This window comes from Natator depressus, chromosome 8 (genome assembly GCF_965152275.1).
Source record: "Natator depressus isolate rNatDep1 chromosome 8, rNatDep2.hap1, whole genome shotgun sequence".
NCBI lineage: Eukaryota > Metazoa > Chordata > Testudines > Cheloniidae > Natator > Natator depressus.
In genome coordinates this window covers 69,338,970-69,359,892 of record NC_134241.1, presented here as the reverse complement: position 1 = coordinate 69,359,892, position 20,923 = coordinate 69,338,970, and the positions used below count along the sequence as shown (strand labels likewise).

Genomic DNA, 20,923 nt, shown 5'->3' with positions numbered 1-20,923 from the left:
AAGGCCAGATCTTTTTTTCTTGATTTGGGTTATTAACCTGAATTTCTTCCTAGCAGTAAGTCTGGCTGTGCCAAGTGGAGATAGGATTAGTCAGAATTTCTCCTATGAAAAATTTTATTCATGACTATATGGGCATATAGAGGAATGGAGAAAATAAACTTAAACAAACATTTAAAACTAAATACTCCTAGCAACTAAGTGAAATCCTGGTCCCATTGGAGTCAAAGCCAAAACTCCCATTGACTTCAGAAGGGACAAGATTTCACCATTTATGTAATAAGTCTCCACTGCCTTACGGCTAATTTTATAGCAGTAACTTACCATAATATTAATGTTAGGATTGTTAAGAAACAGTTAATTAAGTTTAAATCCTGCAAATAAAAACGTACATGTTACAGGAAGCTTTTTCTTTGAACCTGAAAGCTGGAGTCTCCATTCTGAAGTGAGTATGTGCATGCTATAGCAATGTGTAAAGCAACAGAAGATGATTAAAACCTCTTTTATGGGAATGTTCGATTTTCCACAGCCCATAAAATCTTCTGCCGGACCAACCTCATCAGTTGGGATTAGAATTTATTTTCATCAGATCAGGTCCTATTAAGATTAAGAAAGGATGAATCAATCTTTGGAACAGAAAAGAATCTGGTGCCCTTATCCAATTAGACTTGGTACGTCAGAGAGATCTTATTAATGGACCACCTGAATCAACAATCTTCTCAAGAGATTCTAGAATGAGGAAAACTGAACCGCTTTTCCTAAAGCTCATTTTGAGAGGGTCCTGGAGAGACTGGGCTATTGGTTGGCTATCTGAAAGGCAAATGGCTCAAATCAAGCATTCCTCCACATCTTCATTAGCGAATAAGCAACTCAGGTCATCTTCACTAAAATGTGCAGAGTGGGAGGAAAGTTTCCCTCCATCAGCTGAGGTCTGAGAAAAATGTTATGCCAAGGGGTATCTTTAAAAGAAGAGAGACAGGTTTGCTGTTTTATGTTTGCTTATTTTAGAAAAGTGTTAATTGCCCTAGGACTGCAAACCCAGAAAAGGAGAAGAAAAAAAAGAAAAAAAAGAGTCCTGTCCTTTGTGCTTAAGAGCGTTGCTTTGGCAGTCAGGTGGGAGATGAGGTGATCCTCCTCAAATTCAAACAAGCAATTTAAAGTTGCCGACTGTCTGCAGCTTGAGGATTGGAGGGGCTTTGATCAGTAAGAAGGGAAGCCTTAGATGACACAGAGGATGAACAGTGTGGGGAGCAAAGCAGACAAAGGTCATTGATGGTAGGGTACTCCATGGAACACAGTGGGCATCAAAACTTAGTCACTGTGGCATTTTGGAGGGATCTCACACAGCCCACATTTATTCCCCTGCTGCCATTTATCCCACCCAGTGGAGTTAAACCAGTTGTAGCACTGGTGGGAAGGCTGTTGATAGGCTGAATGGAAGTACTGTGACTTGGTAGTGGGTTCTATTGACTATGAACCTTAGAATCTTCTGCTGATCTGGACAGGTCACTGTATGAAAGTAAGTCCCCTTTAAGTTGAGGGCAGCATACCAGTCCCCTTGTTCTAGGGAAGGAATAATAGAAGTTAGGGTAGCCATGTGGAACTTTATTTTCTTCAGGTATTTATTTAACTCTCTTAGATCTAAAATAGACCTGAAACCATCTTTTGCTTTGGGAATAAGGAAACAGCAAGAACAAAAACCCTTCTCCCTGAGAAACAGAGGAACTTCCTCTATGGCTACTGCTAGGAGAGATTGAACCTCCTGCTGAAGAATGGTCTTGTGAGAGTGTCCCTGAAGAGCATGGAGGAAGTGGTATATAGGATTGGGAAAACATATGGGAAGGAACAGATGGGCCTGTATGAACTAGTATATTGCCCTTGACAAACTGTCAAAAATGTGTTTTTAGAATGGACAGCTGGATAAGAGGAATCTGCTGCCACAAGGAGGAGTGAGGAGGTGATTGTTTCCAATAATTTCTGCCCCTTTTTCTCAGCAGGTCTTGCGGCGGAGACAAAAAGCTTCCTCTCTGTCGCTGGTGTGTAGATTCCAAGCGACTTCAGAGCTGCCCTGGAACCTTTTAGACTACATCACCTATTGTCCATCTTTTCTGAAAAGGACCTCTAAAGGGCAGATCTTGAATGGTCTGTTATACTTCATGAGAAGACCAGAAGACTGCAGCCATATGCATATGCAGTTCGATTCACAGATATGGCAGACACCATGAATCAAACTGCTGAGTCTGCTGAATCCCAGTGATCCTGGCCATCAGCTTGCTCTCCTCCACCATCACTCCTGCCTGGAATCTTCCATTAGCCTGTCTTTAAACTTCATGATGTTTTCCCAGAGGGTAGTCATGACAACTCAGAGGAGTCTGCTGGTTAGCAACTGTAAGTTGCACCCCACCTGTTGAATAAAATTTATGGCCAAACAAGTCTAGTCTCTTCGATGCCTTCCCCTTTGGTGTGAACACTTTATGCCCCTATCCTTCCTGCTCGTTAGCTACTGCCACCACCAAAGACCCTGGGGCTGGGTGAGAGTAGTGGTGTTCAAAACCCTTAAAAGGGACATCTCTGCCTGTTTCACTGTAGGAAGAAGGGAAGGAAAGGAAGAAGGGGTCTACCAATTGCTTCATTAATTGGGAGTGCAACTCAGGAGGCTGCCATCGAAGCTAATTTATCCACTAGTTTGTGGCATTTCTCGCAGACCTCTTCCCCTGAATGTCTAATACCAAAGCCACCCTTTTAAGCAGTTCTTGGTGAACCCTGCAATCCTCCAGTGGTGGTGAATCACTCACCATCTCTATAACCTCATTTGGTGATAAGGAAGATGATGCACCAGGATGCTGAGGCAACGTCTGGTCGGTCTCCTGTAGTGGAAAAGCTGTCTGAGCAATTTCCAGATGCTTGGTACCACATGTCAAGAGAACATTCCCCGAGGTGCTGACTACCCCTCAGAAATCAACTCAGGTGGGTGAAGGGAGGTCCTAGTAGGGGGAGGGACACCTGATGGTGTCCAGAAAGACCTATAACATGGTGGTGTCTGGGCCCACACTAGCATAGGCCACTGTCTCTGAGGTGTGCCACTGCTGGAATTGCTGTGAGACCCATGAACTCCAAAGCTCTGATGGAGGGTATGCATCCTGTTTTGCATGGGACACAAAAAGACCCCACTTCCGAGTCTGAAGAAAATGACTCCAAGTCCTTTGATAACAGTGAAGCAGAACCCATGTGGATAGGAGATAGATAAGCTGAGCTAGAGAATGGCAGTACTGGGGATATTAATGGTTGTTTGCCCCTGGATTGTACTGCCTCTTAGGTCATCAGCCTGGCACCCGACTTACAGGATTTAAACCACAGAGTGCGAGGCATGGCTCTGGTACCAGTACTGAGATTCAAATCTGGCCCAAAAAGGACCTAAAACTGAAGCCTATCACCAGCACTAACTATACTCTATACTTAACTGACTGCTAAGAGAACAAATAAATTATATACAAAAAATGAGGGAAAAGCTTGTGACAGCAAGACCAGAAGTGCTCCAACAACCAGCACTGTGGTAAGAAGGAACTGAAGGGCGGTTGGCTGCAACTCCATATTCTTATGCCTGCATGCAATGTGTGCGATGGTGGAGAGCGCTTGTGCATCCCAATGGATATTGATGAGGGATAAAGTTCCCCAACAACTGCCCATGAGGTGCGTACATACCTACAGTAGAACAGACATGTGCAATCACTTGAAGAACTCACCCACTTTGCAATGAGAATGCAGGTTAAATCACTCAAGCAATTACAGTCCTTCATTGCCTTACCACAATGCCCTCTGTATGCCCAGAAGACAGACAAGTTCTCCTACAATTCACTGGGAAAGAGTTAAAGAACGGCTCAGCTTACTCCAACACAAAGAATCATGAGATATGCGCCCAAAAGTCCTGGTGACACACAGGTGGCTGCAGCACCAGCAAGGACACAGTAACTTGTGGATGGCTTTGCAACTCTAAAGTATTCAGACTTCATATGATGGTCCAACCTTTTCAGTACTGTGGGCCGCATTCGTAGCTGTGTAGCACCTCCGCAGGCAATGTACATTAACAAAATAGTGTCTTCCATGAGGCGTGACCTTGCACGCACCACATGTGTGAGGTCATGCTGTGCGGAGGTTGCCAATTTTGTAGAGAAAAATGGTGCAGGGCTGGACGCTTTTCGGGGCCAGACACAATTGTCCTGAGGGATGCATCCTGCCCACTGGCTGCCAGTTGGACCACCCCTCATCCCTCCACTCCAGTAGTTAGTTGAATACGTGCTTTAAAGGAGCAACTTATAAATCACATCTGTTAAAGTGTTTTGCCTACTGCAGGTAATGCTTGTAACTGAAAAGTAAAAAAAAAAAAAAAAAAAAAAAAGTTTTTTCTCAGTTCATGTACTCAATATATTTGACAGTACTTTGCGGTTTCCGTTTCCCTGTATAGCTAGTCAGTTTCCATTTTAATTTGTATGCGTATTTATATTAAATACAGCAGCTGGAAAGAGACCATTAAAAATTAGAAAGCGTGACTTTAAAACCACAAAGACTGGCAGGGAATCTGCGGGGTAAGGTGTAGCAAAACAACTGCCTGTAACCAATTTTTTTTTTTAGGTTTCAGATAACAGGTAACAGCAGCCGTGTTAGACTGTATTCGCAAAAAGAAAAGGAGTACTTGTGGCACCTTAGAGACTAACACATTTACTTGAGCATAAGCTTTCGTGAGTTACAGCTCACTTCATCGGATGCAATTTTCGCAAATTTTTTTAAAAACTAACTTGATTTCTAGTTGACTCTTCCCTTTTAAGTAGTATGAATACAAATCCATTCCCTTTTCAATCAGGTTTCACTTCCTTGCTCTCTCTAAATGTTATAAAACCTACTAGTTTCTCCATCATCTACAGAATTTTCAATAGACAACACCTGAATTTCTAACATAATAACAAGCATTTTTAACCCCTTCAGGGCTTTTTTATACGATATAAAGAATCTGGACTTGCACCCTTTTTTCTTCATTTCCCCCCTTTGTCATTCACCTTTAATTCTGCATAGAAGTGAGTTCAGTTGTCAGTTTCAGGAAGAAAAGTAGGGAGCCACCTCAAATTTCGGAGTCACTTACTGAGTGAATTTCACAGATCTCTTCTGATCGTCACTGAATGAAATTCAGTCCTATGATGTGAAAACTCGATACAAAATTCTATCCAAACTGACCAAAAAACCCAAAAACCCATCAACCTACCAATCCACCAACTAGAATTAATGTAACTTTTTTTTTTAAAAACATACCCTAACCCTTAACTACTGTCTTCACAAATACGCCAGAGATTGGAAATAAAGACTAATCATATTAAGGAATAGCAGGGTTATAAAAAAAAATACAATGTTTTGACGTATGATTGACAAGAAAAACATACCATTTTCAATTTTGGTTTTTGGATGAGGTCCACTAAATGCTAAAAATTTTCCTGGAACAATCCAGTTGAAGTCACCATTTTCTACCCGCTAGTGAACATTTTAGGAGAGAAGAAAGGAAAAACATTTTAAAATTCACACACAACTGTTAAAAATCTATTTCTGAATAATACTTTTTTAAAAAATAACTGTATCCTCTCTATAGAAATCATATGAGCAAAGCATTTCAGATGTAACTATTTGGCTCAGAAAATGGGAGAAACCAGCCATGTATGAAGCTACTTGCCAGAAATGTACATGATAGTAAAGGTAAACTTAGAAAAGCCTGCTTTGGAGAGATCTTCAAATAGGCAAACCTTTCTACACCTGACCTAAGACATTTCTGCTTAAAGGCTCAGGCTTTCCAATGCAGCTCTACTTATGAAATACAATAGATGCTGGCAAACACCAATTTTATTTTATGCATTATCAAAGGCTATGGAAATCTGCCACATCATTAACAATGGCAAAAAAAGGAATTAATAGTAAACAAATTAAGACAAATTAGCTCTCAAAATAATAATTTCCTTTTTTCTTTTTGAAAGTTGTAATCCATGTACTGGCATAGCTCTGATGGGTCAGCAAACAAACCCAACTATAAATCAATAAGAGGATATTAAAGTTTGAAAGAGGGTTTTCTTTAAAAGAAACTAAAAAAGAGTGCATGTTCCTCTAACATGAGAAACAAAAAAAAGTGTTTTGTTTATTTTTAAACTCAGGCTTCACAACTAATCTGTAAACCTGGAATTCTTCCATTGCTCATTCAGCCGGCCAAATCTGAAAGCATCTCTGAGATACATAACCCAAGGCTTCTCTAATCTCTAAGGTTTCTTAAAAAAATTACAGATGGGTTCATTCCCAGTTTGACAGTGTAGTTGCTCTACACATGACATTTTTTGCAATGACACACTGTTTTCATGTTGTATGAAGATTTTTGTATAATTTATGAGTAGATGATATATTCAGTAGACCAGCTCGCCACCCCACATAAAATCTTGCCAAGTAAAAAGTTCTGATTCTGTCCATCACTGTAGGTAATTTGTAAACTATTTGCCTGGCTACCCCATTACAATTGACTCCATGGTCCTCCCACAAGTAAAACTCATGCTGAAGTAAATAGGAGCGTAAGGACCGGTGGCCTGACTCCTTACTTGGCAAACAGCAGAAACAAAAATTTATACCAATGGCTGTAACCTCAGTAGACTGAGCAGAATTTTATATAAGAACATTTTTCACTTGATCACTCGATGTTGTCAGCTGTATTCATGAATACTGAATTCTTTGTACTTAAAAAGGGACATCATCCACACCTCAATTTTTAACCTACCTGAAGAAATATACAGCTGACAGATAAACTGGAGATAGCTGATAAGAACTTAAGATACCATTATAAATTCAGTATTTTCTGTCTAGTTTAATGAAAAGGGAACAATCTATAAGCTTGGACCTGTGTAGGACAATGAAGGAGAATTGGTTTCTACATCCATTATTCTTGCATATCTGTCTGTTTAAAATTACTCTTAAAACAACTCCCACATCTACACTACAAGTCATCACATGTATTTTTTTGGCACCATCACAAATAAGTGTTTACATTTAGCTTCACATACTGGGAGCATCTGCACTGAATAAATACACACAGCAGGTTAGTTTGTGTGCATGCTCAGAGTTTAAACTGGAGAAGTGCAAGTATAAAGGTAAGTGGCATTTGGTTATGAGAAAGTTGGGGAGAACTGGATAAAGGAGAACAAAGACACTTTTTAAATGGGCAAACCTGAAAGAATGCAAGAAGAGGAAATTGAAGAGGCTCCCAGATTCTCATTTCTTTAAGTAGGTCAAAATTAATCCAAGGCAGCAGTGTTCCTTTAAACAACATATTCCACATTCTCATTCTTCAAAAGTGAATAATCTCAAATGTAAACATTTAACAAATAATGGAACACTTTGTACACAGATCACTAGTTTATACTATTATGTACACACCCTACTAAAGAAACTTGAACGGGCACATACATATTCCAAAGAATCTTCTTTTTTCAATCAACTATCTTTTGTTTTTAGAACAAGCATTTTGCTATAGTATACAAAGAGTAAACAGAATAAAGATTACTTGTTCAACATAAAATATAGTAACTATAACAAAAAACGCTAAGCAATGCAACAAAGACTGCTGTTGTGGAGAACAAAATTGGTTTACCAGTCTATACACAATAGCACACTACTGTACTTAGAAAAACCTCTTTCAAAGATTTTTAACATTGTGGGAAAAGCTAGACGGTAGGAGATATGGGAGAACTCAATTTGGTGAATGCTGAATGTTCAATACTGAGTTCAAGGTTTGGCTGTCATTTCACTCCCTGCAAACTAAAATCTCAACAGCCATTCTTCTTGCCCATTTCCTACTGCCTCTTGTACTTCAGAGGGATCTTAACTCATATCCTAGAATCACAGGACTGGAAGGGACTTCGAGAGGTCATCTAGTCCAGTCCCCTAGCAGGACTAAGTATTATCTAGACCAGAGGTTGGCAAACTATGGCCCGCGGGACCGTCCTGCCTGGCCCCTGAGCTCCCAGACAGGGAGACTAGCCCTGGCCACTCCCCCAATGTCCCCCCTCCCCTGCAGCCACACCGGCCCACCTCCCAGGCTTTCCAAGAAGCCTGTCCTGCCACTCTGAGTAGCACGGTAAGGGGGCGGGGAGAGGTGGTCAGGAGGCCCCAGGGGGCAGGGGGCGGTTGGATGGAGCAGAGGTTTGGGGGGGGTGGTGGTCAGGAGACAGGGAGCGGGGGGGGGTTGGAAAGGGAGTTGGGTCTGGGGGGGGTCACTTAGGAATGGGGGTCCCGGGAGGGGGTGGTCAGGGGACAAGGAGTGCGGGGGGTTTGGATGGGTTGGGGCTCCCGGGGGGCCTGTCAGGGGGCGGGGGTGTGGATAGGGGTCGGGGCAGTCAGGGGACAGGGAGCAGGGGGGGTTAGATAGGGGGTGGGGTCCTGGCGGGGTGATTAGTGGCGGGAGGTCCCAGGAGGGGGTGGTCAGGAGACAAGGAGCAGGGGGGGTTAGATGGGTCGGGGGTTCTGAGGGTGGCAGTCAGGGGGCAGGAAGTGGAAGGGGGCGGAAGCCAGGCTGTTTGCGGAGGCACAGCCTTCCCTACCCTGCCCTCCATACTGTGCGCAACCCCGATGTGGCCCTCGGGCCAAAACATTTGCCCATCCCTGATCTAGACCATCCCTGACAGGTGTTTGTCTAACCTGCTGTTAAAAATCAAGGATAGAGATTCCACAACTTCCTTAGGCGATTTATTCCAGTGCTTAACCACCTTGACAGTTAGGAAGTTTTTCCTAATGTCCAACCTAAACCTCCCTTGATACAATTTAAGCCCATTGCTTCTTGTCCTATCCTCAGAGGTTAAGAAGAACAATTCTCCTCCCTCCTTCTTGTAACAACCTTTTATGTACTTTAAAACTCTTATGTCCCCCCTCAGTCTTCTCTTTTCCAGACTAAACAAACCCAATTTTTTCAATCTTCCCTCATAGGTCATGTTTCTAGATCTTTAATCATTTTTGTTGCTCTCCTCTGGTCTTCCTCCAGTTTATCCACATCTTTCCTGAAATGTGGTGCCCCAAACTGGACAAAACACTCAAGTTGAAGCCTAATCAGCGCAGAGTAGAGTGGAAGAATTACTTCTTGTGTCTTGCTTGCAACACTCCTGTTAATACATCCCAGAATGATGTTCGCTTTTTTGCAACAGTGTTACACTGTTGACTCACATTTAGCTTGTCATCCACTATGACCCCCAGATCCCTTTCCGCAGTACTCCTTCCTATGCAGTCATTTCCCATTTTGTACGTGTGCAACTGATTGTTCCTTCCGAAATAGAGTACTCTGCATTTGTCCTTATTGAATTTCATCCTGTTTACTTCAGACCATTTCTCCAGTTTGTCCAGATCATTTTGAATTATAATCTTATCCTCCAAAGCATTTGCAACCCCTCCCAGCTTGTTACTGTCCGCAAACTTTATAAGTGTACTCTCTATGCCATTATCTAAATAACTGATGAAGATATTGAACAGAACCGGATCCAGAGCTGATCCCTGCGGGACCCCACTCATTATGCCCTTCCAGCATGACTGTGAACCACCGATAACTACTCTCTGGGAATTGTTTTCCAATCAGTTATTCACCCACCTTATAGTACTATCTAGGTTGCATTTCCCTAGTTTATGAGAAGGTCATGCGAGACAGTATCAAAAGCTTTACTAAAGTCAAGATATACCACGTCTACCACTTACCCTTAACCACAAGGCTTATTACCCTGTCAAAGAAAGCTATCAGGCTGGTTTGACACGATTTGTTCTTGACATATCCATGCTGAATGTTACTTATCACCTTATTATCTTCTAGATATTTTCAAATAGATTGCTTTATTATTTGCTGCATTATCTTTCCGGGTACAGAAGGTAAGCTAAGCTGACTGGTCTGTAATTCCCCAGGCTGTCCTTATTTCACTTTTTATAGATAATTTTCAAAGATAATTGCTAATGACTCAGATATCTCTTCAGTCAGCTCCTTGAGTATTCTAGGATGCATTTCATCAGGCCCTGGTGACTTGAAGACATCTAACTTGTATAAGTAATTTTTAACTGTTCTTTCCCTATTTTAGCTTCTGATCCTACCTCATTTTCACTGGCATTCACTATGTTAGACGTCCAACCACCAACAACCTTCTTGGTGAAAACCAAAACAAAAAAGTCATGAAGCACCTCTGCCATTTCCACATTTTCTGATATTGTCGTCCCCCCCGCATTGAGTAACAGGCCTACCCTGTCTTTGGTCTTCCTCTTGCTTCTAATGTAGTTGTAGATTATGTCTCTAGCTAGTTTGACCTCATTTTGTGCCATGGCCTTTCTAATTTTCTCCCTACATACTTGTGTTATTTGTTATATTCATCCTTTGTAATTTGACATAGTTTCCATATTTTGTAGGACTCTTTTTTGAGTTTAGATCATTGAAGCTCTCCTGGTTAAGCAAGGGTGGTCTCTTGCCATACTTCCTATCTGTCTTATGCAGTGGGATAGTTTGCTCTTGCGCCGTTAATAATGTCTCTGAAAAACTGCCAACTGTCATCTTATCTCAAATAAATTAAACAGATTTTTAATGGAGTCACAAAGACCTGTTTAAGTTAAGCACGTCTACAAATCTTTAGACTTATTTTATTTAAGCATGCTCAACTACACTTAAAAAGGGACACCAATGCCTCTGTGCTACTACATAAATGATTTTTGAAAATACAGAGTTTTCTAGAAATACATACAGTAGTACATCAAAGCATTGGATACATTTTTTAATAAGCAATCTCCAGAAGATATTTTGGTATGTATTCAATTTAATATTGAATACACCACTGGTACATATACCACAGTTTTAACTTACATTGGTCAGCATATCATGTTAGACATACAAAAATAAAATCCAAGGTCCAACACTACAATGGATTGCTATTTATGCACATTCTAATTCATAGCATATGCCACTACACATGCAAGTCTAACATACTTTGAGCAAAGCTAGAATTAAGAATTAAATATTAAGATATACAAACCTCATAGTGTTCATACTCATCCACGTCAAATGTCTTAAAATCAAAAAATCCATGCTGAAAAGCCTAAAAAAAATAATAAAAAAATTTCTTACATAGGAGATTGATCATCATAATGTATTGTCAGGTCTTCGTATTTTGTAGCATATTTGAGAATCAACAAAATAAAACAGTTTAAAATTTTTAAAAATCCAAAAGTTTACACTAAGAACATTGAAGCTTGCACATTTGAGCAAATCAGAAAACTTGGAACTTTAAGTAACATTAAGGTACCACCTGTCATCTTAATTCTACCCCCTTACACATAGAATTATGGTACAGTCTTTTTTTTTTTTTTTTTAAACTTTTTACTAAGGCAAAGTTACAATAAAATATTAACACACTACATCATACATTACTTATTCAGGATTAGGTTAATATTCAAAGAAGCTGACTATATATTCTGGTTTGCTGTCTGGGGGGGAGTCCTTCCTCGAGGTAGCCTTTAATTACATTAACGGCCACTACTTTTCCTAATAATAAAATTGACTATTTTTAACTACTTACTTATTACTTTATATAGTGTATTGTGTAAGCTGCACAATGAATGGAACAGGCTTCCCTCACCCACCACTTTTTGAGAATAAATGACTTATGGAGTCTGTCTGACATACAGAGTAGAAAAATGTAGTACAAGGTAGAAAAATTTATATTATATTGTATTTGAGAAATACTATATGAGTACATAATTAAAGATTATAATGTTTATGCAAATGGCATACAAAGGGTTATGGTAGCGTGTGCAACCTGTATTTTGGCATTCCCTAACTCTGATTGTTAAGTTTGCAACTATAATGTTTTCCAAGTTTTTTTTTTTTTGTGGCATATATAGTTCCTGAAGCACTGTGGGATTCTTCCAACTTTGCACTAACTGTTTTTACCCTCCTGGTTGATAATACTTAAGCCTATAATGTCTTGTGAATGAAGAAGACATGGCACTGATTGTCTGTGGGGAATAAATGGTGTATAGTTCTGCAGCATGTTAGTATAAGTATTTATACCAATGAACCAGATATATCCATCATGTTCTGAAAAATATAGTTTATAGAAAGTGTGCTTTGGGATTAAGGAACGTTTAAACTAGTTTATGCACTAGGTGAAAAATCCATTCTGGAATTCTACTATACAGAGTGTAATCTTTTAAAGGCAGAACAAAATAGTTTCTTCCAAATTAATAAAGCAGGCCAAGAATTTTGCTTTAGACTAAAAGAGGAGATTTCAGCTTGAAATACTTTTGGCTTTGCAGGTCAACTGGTAGAAATTCAGTGCTGATCTCTATAATGGAACAAAGAAAAAACGTGATCTCTATATCCTTGCTGATAAACACACGTTCATTTCACATGCACTACTATAATTTCCTACAACATCTGGTTTTAGCCATCTCCCAGAGCTCTCAGTAAGATTTCCCAGTGTTAGTGCCCTGTTAACTGGCTGGACTTCTCCAACCAATGTGAAGAGTTGAAAAAATATTCAGCTAAAGTTGCTTTTTGGTTTATTTTGAAGAAACAAATTTGCTTCAATACCCTTGCAGAACAATTAAGATTGCACATTTCTATTGGTGACCAATACAAAATCAAAGATAAATCCTGCTCTCCTCCCTGAAGCAAGTATTCCACTGAAGTCAGCAATGAGACAGAGGAGCAGAATTTGGTCCTATCTTGTGGTATAAGGTGACTAATTAAAGTCGCATAATATCTGTTGTGTATCTTAAAACCCTACTTATCAGAGTTGTGACTAGATGAGACTCTCAGTTTGCATTTAATAACAACAAAACTCTCTAACCCTCAGGGTTGTGAAGAAAAGCTTAACACATGATCCAAGTGTACCTTACCAGTCCAAAAACCAGAAGGTAAATAACCCCCCCAAATATATATATATATATATTATATTTATATTTGTAATCTAATTTTTAGGACAATCTCCTGATTTTAGGGGGCCTGACTCATGTTTTTTTAATTTTTGGTGCTGGCAATCCTGTCATGTGTTTTCTAGAAAATACTTATTTCTTCAGTCCCATGCATCATCAATGTACACTGAATCCCTAATACAAATATTACAAAGAACACTTACCTACACATTTGACTTTTTTTAAAAACTAGTTTCCTTGATAAGTTTGACACAAAAATTATAAAGTGAAAATCCAATTTGAAAACCGTAAATTGAAAAAGAAAAATACTCAGGACTAGCCAAATTGCTGCATAAAGTGAATGGTACAACAAAAACTAAGCAAGTTATTAAAATTGCATTACCATTTTTCTTTTTCAAGAGTTTTGGAAAGGCTGGAAAGCTATATCAAATCATAAAAGTCACTATGCCAAGAATTTTATTTAGTACAGGTCATAAATATAATACTGGATTAAACATTGTTAATTTTCTCACCATCGTTCGCAAATACTGTGTTAAAGATAGTATTTTTGAAATGCCAGTTAGATTAAATAATTTAAATTAAATCTTAGTCTATTTTCTCAATAAGTAAGGAAACTGACCTAAATTATTCCTTTGTACCAATTTTTAATTTGAGCCAAGAAATTGTTACAGAAACATTTCTACACAGATGAGGTTTGGTGTACATACAAGTTCCTACACATCAGCTGATCTTCAGAAGACTGTAAAACTCAGGTGGTGGCCAACTAGCAAATTAGTAGTTTAATACTTTCTCCTACTCTCAGCATTTAAAGGAAGTCCCCACTCTTTCAAGTTTTGTGGCAGGGTATGACTCTTTCCCAGGAAATTAAAAAAAGACAAAACAAAAAAACCCCCCACCCACCAGATTTCTAGGTATTTTTTTTTTTAAAAAAGAATTATTGCATTTTAGAGTAAGGAGAAGTGATATTACCTTTTTTATTCCCTGCAAGCAATCCAGGATTGTGAGATTGTATGTGCAGTTCCCAAATGAGGCATCCCTAAAAATTTAATACAAATTAACTTTAACATGTACTGGACAAAAGTCTGTCAAGAAAAGGCATAATCACAGTGGCATTATTACATTCATTTATTTCATAGTTATTCAATTCTCATGTGAAAGATCAATCTAGTTGGCAGAAAACATCACTTACAAATATGAATATGCCAAATCTCTTTCCCCCACGCTCATTAACTCAATTTCTAGTAACTAATGTTTAAATTATCTTTAAAAAAATAAATCAAAATTCTTTCATCTCAGCAGTAACACATTTTCAGGAAGCACACAGTACTGCTTTGTGATAGATTAATTCTCTTCGTTACACATGCAGCATTGCTTAGCAACCTCTTCAAAAAAAAAAGTCTTTACCACAGCATGTGCAAGAACAGTAGCAGTCTTGGCAAGAGACAACAACAAACAAATACATAACAAAAATCAGAAGCAAGTCTTAATTTCTGTTTTTAATCAACCCAGATACCCTAAGGAAGAGGGATGAAGATGACCACCAATTGGCATTTTTTCTGAAAACTATTTCACTTAAATGTGTCACTACAGATATGATTAACAATTATCCTAACACACAAAGTAACTGAAAATTACACTGACATCCTTAACAACTTTACCAGTATGGCAAAAATGTAGCTCCCCTTAGTGACATGAAATTATATTAAACATCAAGCCAGATATTTAAAAAAAAAAACAACCCCCCAAAACCACAAACACAAAAAGAGTATCATTCAAGAGTTACACTGAACACACTCGTAAAAACTGCCAAGCAGAAGTGAAAATATGATTTTTTTAAACTGTTCAACAGTTTCATGGAACATACACTTCATAAATGGTTTACTATATTAATATTTTGAGACAACTTACTTTTCCATAATGAACTCATAAATAGGAAGAAATAAAAGGCTTTTCAAAATGATGCCGTAGTCTGCCAAACATTTTTTTCCACAGACATACTGCCAAAACATTAATACAACATGTTCTAACTTGGGAATTTTCACACTATTCATCCTGTAGAACTGAGAGACCATTATAGAAGTGGAGACATATAGTACATGATTTTTGCATTATGAACACATAAATGCATACCTAATTTGCATATGCAATGGTCAATTTGATGATGTATTGATTTTTATCTTAATTGACAGTAATACATGAAGGCAGGGGTAAGGAGGGAATTTGGTCCACTGCTTATTTTACTAAATTAATGTTTCTGTCTAGCTGTTATCTGAAATTTTGTAATGCTGCTTGACTTAGAGCACCTGGGGCAACCAACTGTCAGAAAAAAAAAATAGGAACTACAAATAACCTCACTACATTCAGAGCTAAACCCATCTCTTTCCCACAGTAGTATCCTCATTGCCCAGCCACAGTAAAGAAAGACAGGAGGCACTGCATGTGGTTTAACTCGGTGGCAACTTTATTCCCTTAAAATATCTATTGTACAGTGCAGGTCATCATCACTTCCTTAATCATTTCCACATAATCCTCAATCAAGTCCAGCTACTGCATTGCTGGGACCCTCATAAGGGGGCTAGAAAAAGAGGGGGGCTGGCTCCTTCTTGTACCACACTTAGGACCCCCTGAACTCCGCTTCCCCATCTCCCTTAGGGATGTTTTCCTTTAAATCCTTTTCCAATCTATTTTATCCAAATTACCATGTGCCTTCCATAATGACACTACACTCTAAACCCTCTTCCCCTACCCCAAACCTGAAGTGGGGAAAGTGAAAAACTCACCCCTTTGCCAATTTGGCAGTGGGGGGAATTTTTTTCCTTCAGTCCCTGAGGAAAAAGGGGTGACTAGTATAATGCCCACGATGGGTCACGAATGAACCCAGGGTTTTTTTTCAGATTTCATGGGTGGGTGCTGTGGGTGCTGCCAGCCTGATCCAAGTAAAAGACAGCTTCTCTGAGATTGCCCAAAGTATAAATGACCCGACTTCCAGTCAGCTGGAAGGACAGTGGACCTTCCCCACCCCACAATGACCACCTGGGTCAGCTGTTTCCTGCTCCTTCTGGGTAAACTTTCTCCCTTCCTCCCCCACTGGTACCAGTTGCACAGGGTGCCCTTGAAGGGGTAACAACCCCTTTTCTTCCAACCTGCCAAACAAGGATCCCACTGCATACAGCTTTGGTAAGCACATTCTCCTAGGCTCATTCTCAAAAGGGACTGTAAAGGAAGTAACCATTTGCCTCAGCCATACTTGCACCAGGTCAATATAATTGATCGATATAAAAATGTCTCAAATCAGAACATCCATAGTTAGGTAAGATGAAAAATTTAGAAGAGACACTCTGATACTTCAGGACAGCATTAACTTCCTGACGTTAGATGATCTGCCCTATAGACAGGTTGTTCCCTAACTGTTCAGTGAAGAGGTCTTTTGCACCCTTTTCTGACTCACAGAATCATAGGGCTGGAAGGGACCTCGAGAGGTCATCTAGTCCAGTCCCCTGCACTCATGGGAGGACTAAGTATTATCTGGACAGAGCAAGACGGGTACCCAGAAGTCACCTACTACAGGACAGGCCCAACAAGAAAAACAACAGAACACCACTGGCCATCACATACAGCCCCCAGCTAAAACCTCGCCAGTGCATCATCAACCATCTACAACCTATCCTGGAAAACAATCCCCCACTCTCACAGGCCTTGGGAGGCAGGCCAGTCCTCATTTACAGACAGCCCCCCAACCTGAAGCAAATACTCACCAGCATCTATACACCACACCACAGAAACACTAACCCAGGGTACAGATGTGGGGACCTACATGAAAGACCCCCTAAGCTTATTCTTACCAGCTTAAGTTAAAAACTTCCTCAAGGTAGAAACTTTGCCTTGTCCTTGAACCATATGCTGCCACCACCAAGTGTTTTAAAACAAGGAACAGGGAAAGAGCCCACTTGGAGATGTCGTCCCCAAAATATTCCCCCCCCCCACCCCAAGCCCTACATCCCCTTTTCTGGGGAAGGCTTGATAAGAATCCTCACCAGTTTGTATAGGTGAACACAGACCCAAACGCTTGGATCTTAAGAACAATGAAAAATCAATCAGGTTCTTAAAAGAAGAATTTTAATTAAAGAAAAGATAAAAGAATCACCTCTGTAAAATCAGGATGGTAAATACCTTACAGGGTAATCAGGTTCAGAACACAGAGAATCCTTCTAGGCAAAACCGTAAGTTACAAAAAGACACAAAAAAACAGGAATACATTCCATCCAGCACAGCTTATTTTACCAGCCATTAAACAAAAGGAAATCTAACGCATTTCTAGCTAGATTATGTACTAACTTTACAGCAGTTGTAAGGCTGCATTCCTGATCTGTTCCCAGCAAGAGCATTACACAGACAGCCTAACCCTTTGTTCCCCCCCACCCCCAGATTTGAAAGTATCTGGTCGTCTCATTGGTCATTTTGGGTCAGGTGCAGCTAGGTTACCTCAGCTTCTTAACCCTTTACAGGTGAAAGGGTTTTGCCTCTGGCCAGGAGGGATTTTATAGCACTGTATACAGAAAGGTGGTTACCCTTCCCTTTATATTTATGACAGCCCCTCTGCCATGTACACTGGCCAAAATGGACAGTCTCTACGTAAAAGGATAAATGGACACAAATGTGAAATCAGGAATGGTAACATACAAAAACCAGTAGGAGAACACTTCAATCTCCCTGGACATTCTACAACAGATTTAAAAGTAGCCATACTTCAACTAAAGAAACTTCAGAAACAGACTTCAAAGAGAAACCGCTGAGCTACAATTCATTTGCAAACTTAACACCATCAATTTGGGCTTGAATGGGGACTGGGAGTGGCTGGCTCACTACAAAAACAAATTTTCCCTCTCTTGGTATTGACACCTCCTCATTAATTATTGGGAGTGGACAACATCCACCCTGACTAAATTGGCTTTCAACATTGGTTCTCCACTTGTAAGGTAAATACCAATATATATTCATGCCTGTATCTGTAATTTTCACTCCCTGCATCTGAAGAAGTGGGTTTTTTACCTATGAAAGCTTATGCCCAAATAAATCGGTTAGTCTTTAAGGTGCCACTGGACTCCTCGTTGCTTTTGTGGATACAGACTAACATGGCTACCCCTCTGATATTTGCATTTGTCCTTATTGAATTTCATCCTATTTACTTCAGACCATTTCTCCAGTTTGTCCACATTTTGAATTATAATACTATCCTCCAAATACTAAATACTATCCTCCAAGCACTCCCAGCTTGGTATCTATCGCCTGCACATTTTATAAGTGTACTCCCTATGGCATTATCTAAATCACTGATGAAGATATTGAACAGAACTGATCCCTGTGAGCCCCCACTCGTTATGCCGTTCCAGCATAGGGTGACCAGAGGGCAAGTGTGAAAAATCGGGACAGGGGTGAGCGGTCATAGGTGCCTATATATATTAAAAAAAGCCCACAAAATCGGGACTGTCCCTATAAAATCAGAACATCTGGTCACCCTATTCCAGCATGACTGTGAACCACTGGTAACTACTCTCTGGGAACAGTTTTCCAACCAGTTATGCACCCACCTTATAGTAGCGCCATCTAGGTTGCATTTCTCTAGTTTGTGTACTCGTCTCTGCTTGAGACAGAATAACTGACTAGAAAGACCTTTGGTCTGTCTTATCTGGTAAGGCAATTCCTTTGGTCCTAATTAAGCCGGATTGTCAGAAAATACAGAACAAAAAACATTTAAAGCAAGCCTTGACTGCACATCGCAATACAGCTTCCTTTTTTAGCTGGCTACTATTTTCTATGTACACATTTTCATATGTTTTAAGAGAAGACTATGTAGTCTCACCAGAAGAAAATATATTTAGTTGCAATTATAATGGCATGTGTTGTATTTGGGGAAAAGTTTATTGAAGAGAAGTAAAAATGAGAGACTGCTTTGTGATGCATTACAAATGAGTTAAAACATAAAAAGTAACTTCATATTTATCACTAGATTATAAAAAGCATGTTTATTTGAAATAAGTTTTAGCACGGAAAAAACTGAATTTGAATAATTTCATTGTTACATTAAAATATTTAATTATAACAAATTCATTTAAAAAGTTTAAACTTTCAAGTTTTCTCGATAAAAATCAAAATATCCTCTTGATAAGCTTCAAAATACATAGAAAATAATAAACTTTATTACGGAAAAGGAGATGCAATTTTGATGGGGCTAAAATGCATAAAAAAGGAGTTCGGAGAAGATAAACACAGGTGTATTTTAGTATTAGGTCTGTTGAGAGACAGAATGAATAGGAACATACATATGGATATATCAAGAAAAAAATCCCTGAACAGAACAACAGTAACAGAAAATTTATTATACATGGAGAAGGTAATTAAGTGGCAAAGCTAGGAGAAAAGGACATGAAGTGTTTCTGTAAAGTGTTTACAGAAATATGTAATGAGTGGTGGTGATTAGACTCGTTTTGTATAAGTTATTATACTACAAATTGTGCACAAGACTTATTTTTTTACTTTTATTCCAAAACATTCCATTGCAAATAGCATATAATTCTGGCTATATTAGTATGCACGCAATAACCAACTACTCCTCCAGCTGATAAGCCCTCAGATACTGTGGCAGAGGCACTGAATTAAGAATCCATTTTGCATCAAGGAAGTGTCATGACAGCTGATTTAGCTAACTGCAGAAACCCAAATAATTTGCCTGTTACATTTTAATGCCTAGATGAATACAAAATTTTGCTTTATCTCATTACTTATGTCAGTTCACATAAAAGTCAACAGCTCTTGTATATTTGTAGATGAAATGCATGTAGTAATGAAATGTGGCAACTGTGTAAGTTACTTTTCTTCATTTCATTTTACAAAACCTATTATCCTATCACCATAAGGTAAAACATATTTTCAAACAATAGTTGCATGAGGGTAGATTTTCATTAACTACAACTAGAGCACCACACTCAATCTAAAGATTCAATTCCTAAAGTCATAGAAAGTGTTCAATGGAATAAAATGTTTAATTACTCACAGCATTTCTTTACCCTGACAATGAAATGGTAAGAGAACAGGAGAAAGCTAGGATCAAAGATCAAAACGGAGAGAGCAAAACTAATAGCCACCATGCATCTCATACCTGTGACAGGAGAAGAACACCAAGCAATCAGGTCAGAAAACAGGAATTGGAATGTTCCCTGTTTTTCATACACATGATAAGGGGAGATATAAATTATCTGCTTTCTTAACAACCCAGACAAGCAGAGGCCGTTGTGAAAAGTATCAACTCTGGAGAGCTACCTGCTCTTTGGGTAGATTAAAAAAACAAACAAACAAAAACAGGAAGCTACCACCCTATTAACTAAATAACCACATATTATCAATTATTCTTATTAATTGCTATTAGAAGATGCATTTTAATATAAATAATGAGGAGTATAGCTCTGTACAGGGATAACTGCTGTGTCTGTTTCAATTTTTATAGAAATAAAAGAAACTGTCCATTTGGAACTTGGAAAACTTATTTTAAACATAATACAATTTATTTAGACAAATTGACAAATGAAAGGAATGGCCTGAGGGTCTAAATCACAGGATGAAACTAACCAGCTTCCCTGGAACATGAATTTCAGATCACAACAGGGTCAACCCATCCCTCTCCTTTTGAGACAACTTACGTAAGCTGAGTACCAAGCAACTCTGCGGGGATCTTCCAGATGTAATCTTAAAGACAGAGATCATGAATGCTCTCATGGACTTTAAAGATTCTGAGGCAGTTTTAATGAAAAATGAAACTGGACAGTGCAACTTGAATACTGTATTTCTATCTAAAAATGTTCTATTGTTACAAGTAACAAGATGACTAGTGGAAAGATTACAGGAAAAGATATTTTCTCTATTGTTTCAGTTAGTTTACCTTGTATAATTTGACCGCATTTCTGTGTAT

At 39.0% G+C, this 20,923-nt stretch overlaps 1 protein-coding gene across 6 annotated transcripts in view; it reads right to left on the bottom strand.

The window, feature by feature from the left end:
- The window catches only part of CDC14A (cell division cycle 14A), a 109,455-nt gene that overhangs the window by 33,887 nt on the left and 54,645 nt on the right, over positions 1-20,923 (bottom strand). For 4 of the 6 annotated variants that reach the window (XM_074961251.1, XM_074961250.1, XM_074961249.1 and 1 more), the window contains exons 6-8: positions 13,930-13,996; positions 11,058-11,120; positions 5,427-5,514 (exon numbers count right to left, since the gene is read on the bottom strand). In XM_074961251.1, coding sequence (XP_074817352.1) covers positions 5,427-5,514; positions 11,058-11,120; positions 13,930-13,996 — 218 coding nt within the window. Of the gene's footprint in view, positions 1-389; positions 516-5,426; positions 5,515-11,057; positions 11,121-13,929; positions 13,997-14,149; positions 14,336-20,923 lie in introns of those variants that run through there. The other 2 variants (XM_074961253.1, XM_074961254.1) reach the window with 2 other exon arrangements.